This window comes from Haliotis rubra, unplaced genomic scaffold, assembly GCF_003918875.1.
Source record: "Haliotis rubra isolate DU_JTF1 unplaced genomic scaffold, ASM391887v1 Scf912, whole genome shotgun sequence".
NCBI lineage: Eukaryota > Metazoa > Mollusca > Gastropoda > Lepetellida > Haliotidae > Haliotis > Haliotis rubra.
The window spans coordinates 179,274-197,250 of NW_025767649.1; the positions used below are offsets into that span (position 1 = coordinate 179,274).

The 17,977-nt window shown below is 42.3% G+C and overlaps 1 protein-coding gene across 2 annotated transcripts in view; it reads right to left on the bottom strand.

The window, feature by feature from the left end:
• The window catches only part of LOC124264198 (sodium-dependent multivitamin transporter-like), a 38,154-nt gene that overhangs the window by 10,314 nt on the left and 9,863 nt on the right, over nt 1-17,977 (bottom strand). For both annotated transcript variants that reach the window (XM_046698936.1, XM_046698937.1), the window contains exons 2-8: nt 9,342-9,407; nt 8,551-8,602; nt 6,839-6,906; nt 5,447-5,601; nt 4,248-4,388; nt 3,556-3,685; nt 386-474 (exon numbers count right to left, since the gene is read on the bottom strand). In XM_046698936.1, the coding sequence (XP_046554892.1) occupies nt 386-474; nt 3,556-3,685; nt 4,248-4,388; nt 5,447-5,601; nt 6,839-6,906; nt 8,551-8,602; nt 9,342-9,407 (701 nt within the window). The remainder of the gene's footprint in view (nt 1-385; nt 475-3,555; nt 3,686-4,247; nt 4,389-5,446; nt 5,602-6,838; nt 6,907-8,550; nt 8,603-9,341; nt 9,408-17,977) is intronic.

Genomic DNA, 17,977 nt, shown 5'->3' on the forward strand with positions numbered 1-17,977 from the left:
CCGATTCCGTTAGTCGCCTCTTACGACAAGCATGGTTTACTGAAGATCATTTCTAACCCGGATCTTCACGGGTCTTGATTATTTACAAACTGTCATCAAAGCTAGAATATAGACGAGTGAGGTATTAAACCACAGACAAACTCAAAGCGCGAGAGATCTGGTCCTGATTTTCTACAGGGCCACCTCGAGGGTGTTACTCCTACCCGAGAGGGGTGGTGGGGTAGCCTAGTGGTTTAAGCGTTGGCTCGTCACGCCGAAGACCCGGGTTCGATTACCCACATGGGTACATTGTGTGAAGCCCATTTCTGGTGTCCCCCGCCGTGATATTGCTGGAATATTGCTAAAAGCGGCGTAAAACAAAACTCAGTCAGTCAGTCAGTCCTACCTGAGAGACGCGCTGAACAGACTGGCCACAAATAGTCCCGCTAGGCCTGGTAAAAAAGTCAACTTGTCCATGACCAGGAACGGTAAGAGCTGAGTGAGAGAAAAGATAAATGGGTGAATGAATGAGAAGAGACATAAACGGATGAATGAATGAGTGCGTGCATGAGAGAGTGTTTAAATATATGAACTAAAGTACTGTCGGAAATAGAAAAAAACTGTTTTAGGCTGTTACTCTGTATCCCTAAAATTGACAAATTTACAAATAGCATATATTGAAATAACCCACATCGGCCTAACTGGGCATTCAGTGGGATGCGTAATGCTATATCCAGAAAAGCATGTTTACTCGTAAAATCGAGCAAACCTGAGAAAAAATACGAATAGCTGCTCAAAACAATAGATCAGACTATAGATGGCAATTAGGTCGCTCAGCCATGTATGACGACGATCCGTCGACTCACCTGTCATGAAATGCACGTCCTGCCTACAAGCACAAGGGGTCATCTCAATGATATTTTATGGGTTTTTTCATGTGTGTTGAATATGTCTCATCTATTGATCATAAAGTTTATGTTGAGATACGTAAAAGGGTATGATACCCATAGAAAGGCTTAAATCAGCCATCGTTTAAATGTCTCAAAATATATAGGTGGCATGACCACCCGAAGATCGACAGGACTGGATATTATTTGTAAATTGTTATGACATGTCGTTTGCTTCCCAGTTTAATTCCCTAAAGGATTATTTATCTCAGCTTATTTCTCTATCCCCCAGCCCGACCCCAACCACCGTCTGCGACACCCGTCCTTGATTTGCTTTTGAGACGACCCCTCCTACCTGTTTCTTTTTATAGTGATAGTGAGACTCCATGGTAGCTCCATCCTTCATAGTTTCAGTATTAAAGTTATTATTTGTTACGTCATCTATCGTTTATAATGAAGCTAAGTTTAATTTTAAAATGGACATTTAAAAATTGTCCTTTGTAATATAATATCATCGGACACTAATTTGCATAAAGCCATGGTCTGTTCTAAATAAGTCGCTTTGGACTTACAAAAAACCGCATTTCTCATTTCTGCACTAATCTCTCCTCAGTAAAGTCCCTTTTTCTACGTTTCCTATCTCCCTACCACTGCGACTGTAGTTAGGCCGAACTTAGTTTAACAGATATTTCACACCTACACATATTAACTACATAAATTGTAGATATCAATGCGAAAAAGCAGTTTTTTTCTGTTTCCGACAGTACTTTAGTGCATCCTCGGCACCAAGGGGTGTAATATCCAGGTACCCCCACTAATATACCCGAAAAGGCCAGAGGAGTCATTATTACATTATTGACAAGTTCAGAGCTCTCCATTTTAACATACGGCGATGTAAATGCGGCTCTTGCGACACCGAAGACTATCTGGCCACCCGGGCCCCAAATAACTATAAAGATAATTTGTTCTCCTGCATGAATTCAAATTTACTCGTGCATGCACACACGCAAACACCACCACAAACCAGTTAAAACAGCCATACTTAGAACTACGAACGTGCAACATATATATCCCCAAAGACAGACCTCCCAAAAGACAGACCTCCAATAAGACAGACTCAATGAGTACATTAATTAGCTGAGCCATGCTGTCCACCCCTATGTAATTAATGAGCTCACCCAGAGTCACTAACAACACATTCCTATCCCTCCTAAAGTCCGTTTGGCTCAAAAGCGGACCGATGAATTGCAATCTAACTCGAAAACTAATAAACATAAAATACTCAATGAAACGCTGATCATAATCAAAACATCATACCCACTCTGTGAGGCTTTTGCAGAATTTTTGTCCTAAAAATTAAAAAGTTCTTTAACAATCTATCATTAAAATATTGACACAGTTCACTATTTGTTACAAGGGAGGAGTGCAGAGAAAGGGACAGCCAGGTGTTCGAGAACGGATGGAGACGGCACAGCACAGGTTAATGAATAAATAAATTTGTCTGTGAACGTGCTAGAACACCTGGCTGTCCCTTTCTCTGCACTCCTCCCTCGTAACAAACAGTGAACTGTGTCAATATTTTAAAGATAGTTTGTTAAACAGCTTTCTTATTTTTAGGACAAAAATTCTGCAAAAACCTCACAGAGTGGGTATGATGTTTTGATTATGATCAGCGTTTCATTGAGTATGTTCTGTTTATTAGTTTTCGAGTTAGATTGCAATTCATCGGTCCGCTTTTGAGCCAAACGGACTGTACAAGTGAATACATTGTGAATATTATAACCTTTAATACCACAAACTAAAGCTATAATTACCATTTATGTTATCATAACACATTTCATTGCAAAGACTCTGTGACAAATCACAAAGTTTCTGTCGCAAAAATCACAAAGACTCCACCCTCACTGTAACCAAGTTCCCTACCAGTGCCACTGATGATGTTGAAGTGACTTCTAATAAGTATTATCTGTGAGCTGACAAACATGTGAAGTAAAATAATATGGTGCTTGGTCTCATATGCTTGATAGGTACATGTACATAAATTATTGTTTTTGATAATATTCACAAGTAAATGTGAAAATATATTCTGATGTACATATATAATTATTGTTTTTGATAATATTCACAAGTAAATGTGAAAATATATGTTGATGTACATATATAAATTATTGTTTTTGATAATATTCACAAGTAAATGTGAAAATATATGTTGATGTACATATACTCATGCCAATAATGGTTGTCACCCCTCCCCACCCCACCCCCACCCCCCACCCCCACCCCCTCTCCAATTAAAAATGGAAGGGGGTGACAACCGTTATTGGCATGAGTATATATTTGTTGATGCAATATGTCTTAATATAAAAATCATAATTCATTACATCAATTGATAAAACTATAGTTAATACCTAATGTTGTCTTTTTTATCTGGGCACATACAATTATTATCAAGGGTACAGCTTATTTAAGCCTTATGCAACCAACCATTAAATGTGTTGTTTTAAGCGGTCTGTCTTTTGGGAAGATACCGAAAATGTGACACATATTACTGGTTAGGTTAGGAATGACATAATTTAAACTCCGATATTTGTTACAAATGGAATTATACAAAATAGAAAATATCATTTTGAGCCGAACCCAACTCGTAAGAAATGTTCGAAGCAACTTTGACCTTCCTTGACCTACTGACCTGGTCTCTGGCCTTGATATGACCTAGTATGTAGGGGTCACATTCGTTGTAGACGGCGAACATGACGAGACCCACGAAGCAGACGAGACAAGACAGGATCAACGTGGGAGGAATGCTCATATATAGTGCCCTGAAACACATGAGTGAGTGAGGGAGTGGGGTTTAACGCTATTTTAAACAGAAATTCTGTTATTTCACGGCGAATCAAAATGATATGCATTCGTCACCACTCGCCCCTTTCCGTAACAGCTATTCGGCTTCTTCCTGAATAATTCGTGACCAACTCGTGTTATTCCGGGACAAGCCGAATAGCGTACGGAAAGGGTCGAGTGGTGACGAATGCTCCCTGAATAACACGTCAAGAAAACCAGCGAAGTGTGGTGCCGACAAACCACGGATCATGAGCAACAATCGGGGATTTGAACCCACGATTTTAGGATCCTAGCAGGCCTAAGGGACAGAACTCTACACAGCGAAATGCAACGCAATAGAGAACCCGGCTACACGCGCCGTGTGTACAGGAAAATCTAATCTTACCAAGAAACGATAGCATCATGTGATTAATGCGAGTTTTACTTCTACATTTCAATGAGAAGATGCGTCCTAAACCATCGAATTTAAGAAAATCTGAAAGGAAAGGGTTTTGCTCCCCTCCTCTTCCCTTTCGCCAGACCATTTAAATTCAGACCTACTTTTGTGAATTGTGTATCTTCTTGATTGCCAGGTATCTCTGTATCGTCGTCTGATTGGCTGCGTATATTGTCAGCTGACCTACCCAGGAGCCAATGATGAGCGACCACACAGAATGACGGACTGTGGGGTCTGGATCCCAGCTGTCCAATTAAAATGCTTTATCTGTACATCATCATCATCAACATCATCATCATCATCTTTATTTCTCGAAAAACCACCAGCGGTGGTACATGAGACAAATATTTTCAAATAAATGCAATCAATACCAAGATAACAAGGATGTACAAAGAAACATCAAAATCATTTATATAAATACATATACAAAGATATAGTGTAACAAATTGAAAAAACGTAAATGTTACAAATTAGATTTTATATGGAGCTTTTTGAAAACATTTCTAGTACATTTTGCTAAGTACCTGAAATGTTGGCTCTATTGAGAAGTGTGCATTTAAATCATTCCACTCATATTCCATGTCGTGTTTTTAACTGTTTTAAATGCATGCACACGCACGCTCAAACGCACGCACACGTATTATACAAAATACGTAAGAGGTGGTTAATGTATCGGGTTGGTTTGATGGATTACATCCAGGGCCCACTTGCACAAAGCGATCTTAGCGCTAAGACTGACTGACTGACTGAGTTTGGTTTTACGCCGCTTTTAGCAATATTCCAGCAACATCACGGGGGGGACACCAGAAATGGGCTTCACACATTGTGCCCATGTGGGGATTCGAACCCGGGTCTTCGGCGTGACGAGCCAACGCTTTAACCAATAGGCTACCCCACCGCCCCCTTAGCGCTAAGAATATTCTCGGGTTATGTTATGGTATGGGAGTTACGATTTTCGTAGCGCTCACGGGACGATGGGGTAGCCTAGTGTTTAACGCAGAAGACCCAATTCTGGTGTCCTTGGACATTGCTGGACATTACTGGATATTGCTGGAATATTGCAAAAAGCGGAGTAAAACCATACTTATTCACTCACTCGTAGCGCTAAGATCGATTTGTGTACGTGGTCCCTGATGAAGTATAACATGCTCACAATATCAACCACTGGTTTGTCTGGGTCAGACTCGTTTATCTGCATACCGCCGTCACAAAGATTTAATACGGCATTAGACAGAGCTAAACATCTTCTAGCCCAGGTCCACGAGGTGGATTCACAATTTGTTTTGGTGGGCGTGATACTCACTCGAAGAAGAATATCCGTCCCTTTTCGTTTGCAATCTGCCACACCCTCTCGACCCCGCCCACCTCAATGGATCCCTGCACTGCTACTGCAACCAGGCCCGCCATCACGACAAACGTCTGGAACGTGTCTGTCCACACCACGGCTCGCAGACCACCCTGTCAGAAACAGACACCGTCAAGTCCAGGCACAGACACCGTCAAGTCCAGACACAGACACCGTCAAGTCCAGACACAGACACCGTCAAGTCCAGACAGAGACACCGTCAAGTCCAGACACAGACACCGTCAAGTCCAGACACAGACACCGTCAAGTCCAGACACAGACACCGTCAAGTCCAGACACAGACACCGTCAAATCCAGACACAGACAACGTCAAGTCCAGACACAGACACCGTCAAGTCCAGATACAGACACCGTCAAGTCCAGACACAGATACCGTCAAGTCCAGACACAGACACAGTCAAGTCCAGACATTGCAAGTTATGGAAGAATATACGATAACACCAGACTGACTGACTGACTGAGTTTTACGCCGCTTTTACCAATATTCCAGCAACATCACGGCGGGGGACACCAGAAATGGGCTTTACACATTGTACTCATGTGGGGATTCGAACCCGGGTCTTCGGCGTGACGAGCCAACGCTTTAACCACTAGGCTACCCCACCGCCCCTATAACACCAGAACTATTTAAGTCAGTAGACAGGCGCGTAGCAATTTTTTTCGTGTAAGCCCGATAGGTTGCAAAGCTTTATATCTAGATAGTATTGAGGGCTTGCCCATCCTTTTGAGAAACAATCACTACCAATACTTGTTATGAAATGTATGACATATAGAAGAAACGTTAAATAGCTATTTTCTTTCATACAATGGTGCTAAATGTACAGAAAACCCAGTTATAAACTTTGGGTTTAATGCTATTAAGACACGAAAGAACAATAAAATCATATCCCTGTTGGATTCGAACCAGTACGTGTTCAATGGGGGTAGCCTAGTGGTTAAAACGTTCGCTCGTCACGCCGAAGACCCGGGTTCGATTCCCCACATGGGTACAATATGTGGAGCCCATTTCTGGTGTCCCCCGCCGTGATGTTGCTGGAATATTGCTACAAGCGGCGTAAAACCATACTAACTCACTTGTTCAATGATCCATGGTCCCCCGCCATTATATTGCTGGAATATCGCTAAAAACGACGTAATATCATTCACTCACTCACTCACTCAATCGGTATATGGCCATACAGTTTGTAACAAACCGGGGTAATAATAGTGAGATTGTCTGCACTTTGAGCAATCTCAACGGATGGAAAATAGCGCATAACGAATGCACGTATTATAATTATTAAGCAAACGTACGAAGTGAATAAATGTGCGCAAACTGATTATACTCACGAGTGCTGTGTAGAATGTGCACACGACACCAATTATTGTTATACACAGCTCCAGACTCAGTCCCGTCACTGGAAACAGATAACAGACCCATACAGTGACACTCGTTAATCTGGACGATTCCTTACTGATGACAGTAGTTCCAAAACTCCGGATAAAACAGTACAAGTCAGTGAGTGAGTGAGTGAGTGAATATTGCTTAACTTCGATACCACTGTCAGTTCGACAAAGAGAAATACGTGGGGACATAGCTTTACTTCGATACAACTGTCAGTTCAACACAATCGACAAAGAGAAATACGTGGGGACATAGCTTTACTTCGATACCACTGTCAGTTCAACACAATCGACAAAGAGAAATACGTGGGGACATAGCTTTACTTCGATACCACTGTCAGTTCAACACAATCGACAAAGAGAAATACGTGGGGACATAGCTTTACTTCGATACCACTGTCAGTTCAACACAATCGACAAAGAAAGAGAAATACGTGGGGACATAGCTTTACTTCGATACCACTGTCAGTTCAACACAATCGACAAAGAGAAATACGTGGGGACATAGCTTTACTTCGATACAACTGTCAGTTCAACACAATCGAGAAATACGTGGGGACAACTTCGAGAAATGTCAGTTCAACACAATCGACAAGAGCGTTTAGCTTTACTTCGATACCACTGTCAGTTCAACACAATCGACAAAGAGAAATACGTGGGGACATAGCTTTACTTCGATACCACTGTCAGTTCAACACAATCGACAAAGAGAAATACGTGGGGACATAGCTTTACTTCGATACAACTGTCAGTTCAACACAATCGACAAAGAGAAATACGTGGGGACATAGCTTTACTTCGATACCACTGTCAGTTCAACACAATCGACAAAGAGAAATACGTGGGGACATAGCTTTACTTCGATACAACTGTCAGTTCAACACAATCGACAAAGAGAAATACGTGGGGACATAGCTTTACTTCGATACAACTGTCAGTTCAACACAATCGACAAAGAGAAATACGTGGGGACATAGCTTTACTTCGATACCACTGTCAGTTCAACACAATCGACAAAGAGAAATACGTGGGGACATAGCTTTACTGCTTTACCGATACCACTGTCAGTTCAACACAATCGACAAAGAGAAATACGTGGGGACATAGCTTTACTTCGATACCACTGTCAGTTCAACACAATCGACAAAGAGAAATACGTGGGGACATAGCTTTACTTCGATACCACTGTCAGTTCAACACAATCGACAAAGAGAAATACGTGGGGACATAGCTTTACTTCGATACCACTGTCAGTTCAACACAATCGACAAAGAGAAATACGTGGGGACATAGCTTTACTTCGATACCACTGTCAGTTAAACACATCAAAGTTCGATATGTATGATGACTACTGCACTCTAAACAGTGACCATCCGGGAAAGCATGTTTCTGGAAAAAACGATGTAGGGAATAATGAGGATTTACTCTATCTGACACGTGAGTGAGTGAGTAATCGAGTCTGGACCAGACAATCCAGTGACCAACAGCATCAATCTACGTAATTGGGATCAACTTAGTCAGCGATCACCCGATCGCCTCTTACGACAGGCATGGGTTGTTGAAGACCAGTTCTAACCCGGATCTTCACGGGTCTCCGGTACTCTCCAGCGGGAATGTATCGGAGTACGAATGTTGATGAGACTGGTGAGAAAGCCTACCTGAGTTGAGAGCCAGAGACGGAGCGTACAGCACCACCCCCATAAACAGAAGCTGCAGCAGAAAGAAAAATGCTAAAATGTAATGAAGACACAGTTATTGTCTTTTTCTTTCAGACAGTGGTCACGAGAGAGAGAGAGAGAGAGAGAGAGAGAGGAGAGAGAGAGAGAAAGAGAGAGAGGTGTGGGTGGGGGGTGGAATGGAGATTTCTCTATCTAACAAGTGACGGGAGCTTTACATCAAGTTGACTATGCAAAACAAAGTTTGGGTAAGGGGATAAAGGATAGAGATTGTCCGGGAGGAACAGGGTCCAGATTAACGATGGTTCACTGTAGGCAATCGACATGAGTCAGACATATACTACCCATCAAACGTTTAGACTCACTTAAAACACTCACTATATGTTATGTATATATATATGGTTACATCGAAGACGAATTTCTCAACTAACTTGGGGAACCAACTGCAAACCTTATGCAGATGAATTGCATGAAAATCGTGCATCAAATTAGTGAAAAGCATGTGCGAATAACGTGCATGCGAACAGCTGCGTTTTGGTGTAAAGTTTTGTTAAGAATTCTATCATTTATGGAACTCATGACAATAATTTTTTCAACGCTACGAATTTGTTTTACAATACATCAGTTCATGTGTAAACAGTACCTTTAAACAGTATAGAATATTTTGCAAAACGTAGTTTAGAACAGTTGACTGAAGTTAGTGGCTATATTTACACTAGTGAGCCTAAACGTTTGATGGGAAGTATATATTAGATGACTCAGACCTAGATTACCATGTTCAGCAGGAACAGGATGGAGGCACAAACTCGCACTGACCGGTTGAAGCGGGTTTCCAAATACTGAAATGGACATGACATATATGAAAAATACACGTGAGTCACAGCAACGCTTACTGCCACAATACTCATCTCGGAACTATCATGGCATCATCTATAATCTCCAGGGTATACGTTACGACAAATCTCCACTTGTAACCTTGATGCATCTATGGCTCAGCCCGATAATTTTATGACCTCCCTTTGCTCTCTCCGCATTCTCACAGTAGCCAATCAGATAAGCCGCCGTTCAAACCGAGCTTGCCAGTGTCAACAACGAAGGTTTTGGGGGAAATCATACAGACAAATTGACAGGTCTGAAACCTTAAAAAATATATACAAAAACTCTTTCTACCTCTTTCAGAGTACCTCTGCAACAATTGTGTTGCCAAGTTTAATCGGTTAGATCAGGGAGACTATATCAAGGTGTTGTAGAGTATCCCTGGTTAGATAAAAGAAGCGAAAGTGAGTTGTGATCGGTACGCTCAACTTCCCAGCGTAGACACCTGATTGGATAAAAAGCCTGCCAAGGGAGGTAATAAAATCATAGGATGCATCCAGGGCATAGTGGAGATTTTATCGGAACGTATGCTCCGGAGATTATCGAGGATGCTACCATGGGGCGCAGTGGGCGAGCTATGTAAGTCGCCAGGCTATAGTGATCAATCGAGCTCGGGATCGAGCCAACCTGTGACCGGGTGTAAAAACCTTGGAGTCAACTTTGTATGGAGACTCTTTCAGTGTTGTCACAACCCCTAGTGTACAGTAGTGTCGGTCCGATTAATTGAAATAATCGAAGATTGGTCGCAGTGACGAAACGACCAAGCAATCGATCATGTTTTCTCATAATCGAACACAAACAATTCTGGAAAACTTTTTGCATTAACAATATTTTTCGCATGGTTGGTTTTATCAGTTACATTTTATGAGCACTACAAGCTCGATCCAAGTCATGATTGAATTTATCTTCAGGACCCCAAGAAATTTATGTTCCTAACATACTAGTTACCCTTTCAAGATGTGAAATTTGCAACAAAAAAACCCAAAGAACTACATGTTTTTTCTTTATGTTTTTTGTGAATTAACAAAAATAACCAGAACAAATTCATAAATGACGCTAACAAATTATTTTCGATGATTGATCGGTTGTAATGAAGCAATCATCAATTATGAGATTTTAACCAATTCCCAACACTAGTGTACATTACTCAACCCTGTGCACTTAAAACAACCCACGAATCCGTTGGCAAATGACTAGATGTCGGCCACGTGAATACGTGCAAACACCTTGTTGCGGGTACAGCAACGCGCAGTGAACTTGGACAAAGTACTGTGACTATGTGTCCCAGTCCACCCAGCTTAGAATGGGTACCTCGTAAGCATGGGAAAGCCACATTAACTTGGTGCGCCTAGTTGGCTGCAAGATTTGTATCATTCCCAGGGAGTTGAGATTAAAACTATTTCTAGTTATATTAAAACCGTTCATACAAATAATAGTATGTATCAGTACGCCGATCATACATATATTACAGTGCATATATTTTTTCATACATTTTTATATTTTTCACAAATTATTCATAACAAAGAAAATTCGTATACGTTCAAGTTGCAGTGCATAGTGTGTCTTGTTTATAGCCCCGCGTATCAAGCGCAGTAGTAGGCAATTAGCAAAAGCGTCCACGCCAACCTTAAACTAATTAATCAAAGATGAAGCTAGCGAGCTGTGTCGGCTCCGGCCTTTCTTCTCGTGTACATCCCTTGGTCAAGCACAGATAAATAGTCCCATCCCAGCAGGAGCATATCTACCACCAACTAAGTCGTAATCGAAAATCAACTTTTGTTGAACAAGATCGAGATTACCATCATGCCATCCTCTTTGTCCTGTCGTAATTGCCATGGTCAGATATTTTGTTAAGCAGCTGGTGCAAGCTGACCGTGGCTACACCACAAAGGAAATCAAACCTTGTTAGGTAATCATCTTCTTACCACCTACCTCGTGTAGTGAAACCTTGTCAGCATAGGGTAGATAACGCATATGGAAACTTCAACTTTATAGAAACTTGATAATGACAAACGAGTAGAGCTGTGGGGTATAAAATCCTGGGTTCTTCCATATCAGGCACACTTGCTTGAATAAACCCTTGATCTCACAGCTCTGGCTCCTTTCTTTGTTTCAAGGTAAGAAACATTTAAACTTATTCTTGTTTAACTTGTTATTTCTTTGTAATTATCGTCTAGAAAATGTTAGAGTTAGGTTAGAAACATTCCTACAACATTGAAGCACTTTGTCATTTGCAAATGCTAGCTCTAGATAACCGATTAATTATTAGGGCACTACCCAGGGATATTTATTTATGCACATTGCGTCGTGGGCTCCTCAAGTTTATGTTTTTCATGTACAAACGAATATTTCTTTTCTATGTTTCGACACACATGTGTGTATTCCCAGTCTTTGTCTTGTTTTATTCATTTGCGTGTTAGATCTGTATATGCAGGTTAGATTCCCGTTCAGTAGCCTAGATTCTAGTAGCTTAGTCACAAAAACAGTTCCGAGAGTTTATACAATCATTTCCAGCAAAGACGAAGTTTATGTATTTTACTATAGTCCGCCGATCAAATTATAGTCGTGTAGATTTACCTCAGATACGCGCTCACATGATAGGTATAACAGCCAACATTTGTGTTTTGATATTTCACCAACACTATAAGAATTTGAATAATGATGTATTAAACGTTCCGTTCCGCGTGCAGTTGTATACCGTACAAAACAGTTTATACGCGAATCACATTACCGTAATCAGTAGAAAATGGTATTGTCTACTCTTCATATTACCAGAAAATATACATTCAAATCCGTGTAGTTTGCAATTACAGTCTTCGTTCCGTACTTGTTTAGCTCCGTAATTTAAGAAATACGCGTAGCCAATGACAACAGCGCCGTCCTAGTACATTATTACATATTCATTTAACTAAGTTACTGTCTTGTTTTGTAAAGCACAAAATGTAGCACTACAGCATTACATATATTCTAGGTCATGGCTTAACTCCGTATAGGTCGAAATTACACGTTGCCAATAGCAACATCACCGTCGAAATACATTTACCGTAGTCACCCAAATAATTCAGGATGGGACAAAGTAGTACTCTAGCTAAAACTATATCGTCTGTCCCCGTAGTTACACATATTTATATCACTCTCTAGTTCCACTTACCGTATCTACCGAAATTATTGTATTGAGAAAATAAATGTTAACATTACAGTTAGAATGCGTACAGTCAATACCGGAGTTAAATGGTATATGTCAAATCTGAGCACTTCGCGCCGTTTACCGTATTTGCTCAAGGCATGTATGTTGATAACGGAAATTACTTACACAAGTCATAAATCGTTACCGTAGTTAATGCATTAAGCGCGACATACCGTAATAATAGTAAATTCCTACCGTAGTCAATACACTAAGCGCAACATACCATAATAGTCATAAATTCCTACCGTAGTTAACGCAATAGGCACTACATACCGTAATTGTCATAAATCGGTACCGTAGTTAACGCATTAGGCGCGACATAACGTAATAGTCATAAATCCGCACAACAGTTAATGGACTAGGCACTACATGCTGTAATTAAACTGTTGGGCGCTCCACTCAGTACTTGTTCTTTGCAATTGTTGTTGATGATTAATTCATCCGTCAGGTTATGTTATTTATCAGTACCGTAGTTACTCAAGAAAATGTTATTATTTGTATTATGTTTCTGTAAGCAGTTACCGTACATACCCTGTTGTACCACACATTGCTTATATTACCGGACTTAGATATAAACTGTATTAGGATATCATTGATTATTATTTCTATTATTGTATGTCATTATTATGTATGAACTGATGTATATTGAATGTCATGCAAGGACACTTGCTTGAATAAACCCTGGATCTCACAGCTCTGGCTCCTTTCTTGTTTCAAGGTTTCAAGGCTTGCTCCCTATAGCTAATTCCCCAAATCGAGGCCTGACAGCACCTTTAGCACACATAGCGCTAAAGGTCGTCCTAACAGACCATAAGGCTGTCTTAATTGGTGGAGACGTTCGATCCTCGATGCCTGGAGCCAACCCTGAAAACTACAAGTTGAGACTGCGCAGTTTCTGTGAGAAGTTCCAAACACCTAAGCCCCCAACACCATCTCCACAGCCCAATACAACAACACTATGTCAGACGACACCATCACCCACTTTATCAACGGATGAGACAAGGTCAGACATCACATCACAGACCCTTGACAGTTCGCCTCAATGCAACCAGCAACATCCCACAACAAAGGCGCAAGTACACCTTCCAAAATACAATGGACAACAGGATGCTGAAAGTTGGTGGGCAGATTTTGCCAACTTTAACATCCTCCATGGACATTCAGACTACATTTCCTGTAGAATTCTGCCATTCTACTTGGACGATGCTGCAAAGGTATGGTTTCTCTGCCTGCCTGAAACCACACAACGCGACATGCAGTCACTGAAGGCAGCCTTCAAACAACGTTTTCGGCGTTCCTTTGACGTGGGTCTTCTACACATGGCACAGAAGGAGCAGGAAACGACAGAAGACTACATCACCAGGGTGCAATCATCCATGTTGCACTCCACATTGCCACAATCTGTGATAGTAGCTATTGCAATCAATGGGCTACTCCCACAGATTAAGCAGTGGGTGTACACGAAGGAGCCAGCAACCCTGGACGAGGTTCGCCACCAGGCACAGCTGGCTGCACAGTCGCAGGCTCCCAGCACAGCAGAGGTCAGCCTGGTCCAACAAGTTGAACAATTAACAAACTTGGTGGCCATGCTGATCACAACAAACAGGGCCTGTGCTGTACAGTCAGCAACTCCTTCAACTGGTCTACAGCAGCAAGAGCCTTGGGAACACCACCACAGACAACAGACACCCCCATTGCCACCACACAGCACAGCAACAGCAGCCACCACCAACCACCGGTACCACACCAACAGCAGCAGTACCAACTACCACCACAGCAACAGAAGCACTACCAACCACCACCACAGCAACAGCAGCAGTACCAACTACCACCACAGCAACAGCAGCAGTACCAACCACCACCACAGCAACAGAAGCACTACCAACCACCACCACAGCAACAGCAGCAGTACCAACCACCACCACAGCAACAGCAGCCGTACCAACTACCACAACCATCACCACAACCCCCGCCACAACAACAGCAGTATCCAACCCCACTTCATCAACCATACAGCTCAGCGCAGCAACACCCACCACCAAGCCCCAGCAGCCGACTGTCGGCTCCACAGCATCTTCAAAGCAGATGTCGCAGATGTGGTGAGTTTTTTCGGTTTCCTCACAATTGCCCTCATAGAAACACCATATGCAGCTACTGCGGTATAACTGGTCACCATACTAAAGTTTGTATGCGTGCATATTATGCTCAAGGTAGGCAGTCACAAAAAGCATGCACACCTGATTCTCAGCATTCTGGGGTCAGGCAAGAGTCAGATTTTGTATCTCTTGTGGCACCCTTGACAAAGAACACTGTTCATGTCAAGGTGAAACAAGTCAGAACATTAGCTCTTGTTGACACAGGTGCCTCAGTTAGCTGTGTCAGCATGGGTTACTTACGCAAGATAGGTATCAAACCCTTTCATTTAGGTCCATCTCACCTCACTGAAATCATTGGTGTAGGAGGTGAAAAACACTCTGTGCTAGGTTCTATCTCTCTTGACATCAACATAGGTCACATCTATCTCTCTCAAACCTTTCATGTCTTCCATAACCTACATCACTCACTCATCTTAGGCATTGACTTCCTTGAGTCCAACAAAGTCACCATAGACCTGCCCTCAAAGTGCTTACACATACACGAAGGTCTTGTGTCTGTCTCTCTGGCATCAATCAATGGAGGTTATGTAAGGCCATACAAATCTGTTGTCATTCCTCCACACTCTCAAGCTGACATTCCCATCAAAATTTCTCATTGTCAACAAGGTCAAGTTTTTCTCTTGGAACCCGTCCCAGCACTAAATGACATGGAGCTCCCAAGGTGCCAAATGTCTCATTACAAACCACCCCAAATCAGTTTGCATGAGATTACTTAATGCAAGTGACAGCCATGTCACACTGTTTTCTAAAACTGTCATTGCTGTTGCCTCAGAGATTGACCCTACATCTGTCCTTGACCTCCCTGACACGTCTGATTCTGACTCTCCTTCTACAAGTGCTAACACAACACATTCACAAGACATTGAGTTTGATCTCAGCGATGCTGATCTCACACAGGAACAACGAAAACATTTACATGCATTTCTACAATCACAAAGGTCAGTTTTTGCCACAGATTTGTCAGACTTAGGACACACTCACTTACATCATCACAAAATAGATACAGGTGATGCCAGACCCATTAGACTCCCTTTTTACAGACAAAATGCAGCCATTAGGAAAGAATGCTCTAGACAAGTACAAGAAATGTTAGAAGCTAATATTATTCAGCCTAGTTCTTCTGAGTGGCACTCTCCTGTTGTCATGGTTAAAAAACGTGACTCTTCTTACCGTTTTGCCGTAGATTATAGACGCCTCAATGCAGTTACCAAGCCCATATTTTTTTCCTCTACCACGTTTTGAAGATGTCGTTGATGCTGTAGGCGATAGCCATGCCAAAATTTTTAGTGTCCTTGACTGTGCTAGTGGCTTTTGGCAAATACCACTTCACCCCGAAACAAAACACAAATCAGCATTCATTACACCTGATGGTGTTTTGAATGGAATCGCCTCCCCCTTTGGTCTCAAAATGCCCCAATGGCTTTTCAGCAAACAATTTCAGAGGCACTAAAAGAAATGAATTGGCGTTACATATTGATATATGTTGACGACATCATAATATTTTCCAAAACCTTTTCGGAACATCTGAGTCACCTCAAGGCAGTATTTCAAAAGATCAGAGAAGCAGGCCTCACTCTAAAGCCCAGCAAGTGTAAATTCGCCACAAAACAAGTCACCTATTTAGGTCATATCTTCAGCAAAGATGGCATCCATGTTGATCCTTCAAAAATAGATTCGGTCACACAAATCCCACCTCCTAAAATGTCCATGATGTGCGCCATTTCTTGGGCTTGGCATCATATTATCGCAAATTTGTGGCCAACTTTTCTGGTATAGCCTCCCACTGTTTAACCTTTGAAAAAGATGTGTCATTTGAATGGTCTGACCATTGTCAGCAGGCATTTGAAAAGCTGAAACAAGCTCTTACAACTGCACCTATCCTTGCATACCCTGACCAAACAAAGCCCTTCATACTCACAACTGATGCATCACAAACTGCAATAGGGTACATTTTAGGCCAACGTGATTCACAGGGCAGAGAGCGAGTAATCTGTTATGGTGGTCGCTCTCTCCACACTACAGAAAAGAATTGGGGAATCACACATTTAGAATGCCTAGCCGTCCTAGAGGGTATCAAAAACTTCAGGGTGTATCTTGCCAATGGTTCATTTTCTGTCTACACAGACCACAAGGCTCTTACTTGGCTAAAGAAAACGAAACATGACTCTGGTCGGCTTAGTAGATGGTCCCTGATGCTGCAAGAATATGATTTTGAGATTATACACAGACCAGGCAAATCTAACACAAATGCAGATGCCCTATCTCGCATTGCACATGCAGAACAGGTACATGAACCCAACACTGAAGACATACCTTCCCCACCCATTTCAACAAAACCAATCTCTTCACCATGCCAATATGCACAGGTAGCTGCCACTGCTTCCTCTCCACTCTTACCCACTCCAACTTCACATACCACATCCCAGTCAAGCAACCCCATCAAGCAAGTGTCATTTCCACACCCCGAGAGCAACATGAGGTCTACAACCTCGACTGCCTCCTCTCAACATTATGCTCATTCTAATGCAGGCATCATGAGGTCTACACCCTCGACTGCCTCCTCTCAACATTATGCTCAATCCAATGCAGGCATCATGAGGTCTACACCCTCGACTGCCTCCACTCGCAATTCTTCCCATTTCAATGCAGGCAACATGAGGTCTACACCCTCGACTGCCTCCACTCGCCATTCTACCAATTTCAATGCAGGCAACATGAGGTCTACACCCTCGACTGCCTCCACTCGCCATTCTACCAATTTCAATGCAGGCAACATGAGGTCTACACCCTTGACTGCCTCCACTCGACACTCTACCCATTTTAATGCAGGCGACATGAGGTCTACACCCTCGACTGCCTCCACCCGCCATTCTACCAATTCCAATGCAGGCAACATGAGGCCTACACCCTCGACTGCCTCCACCCGCCATTCTACCAATTCCAATGCAGGCAACATGAGGCCTACACCCTCGACTGCCTCCACTCGCCATTCTACCAATTTCAATGCAGGCAACATGAGGTCTACACCCTCGACTGCCTCCACTCGACACTCTACCCATTTTAATGCAGGCGACATGAGGTCTACACCCTCGACTGCCTCCACTCGCAATTCTTCCCATTTCAATGCAGGCAACACGAGGTCTACACCCTCGACCGCCTCCACTTGTAATTCTTCCCATTGCAATGCAGG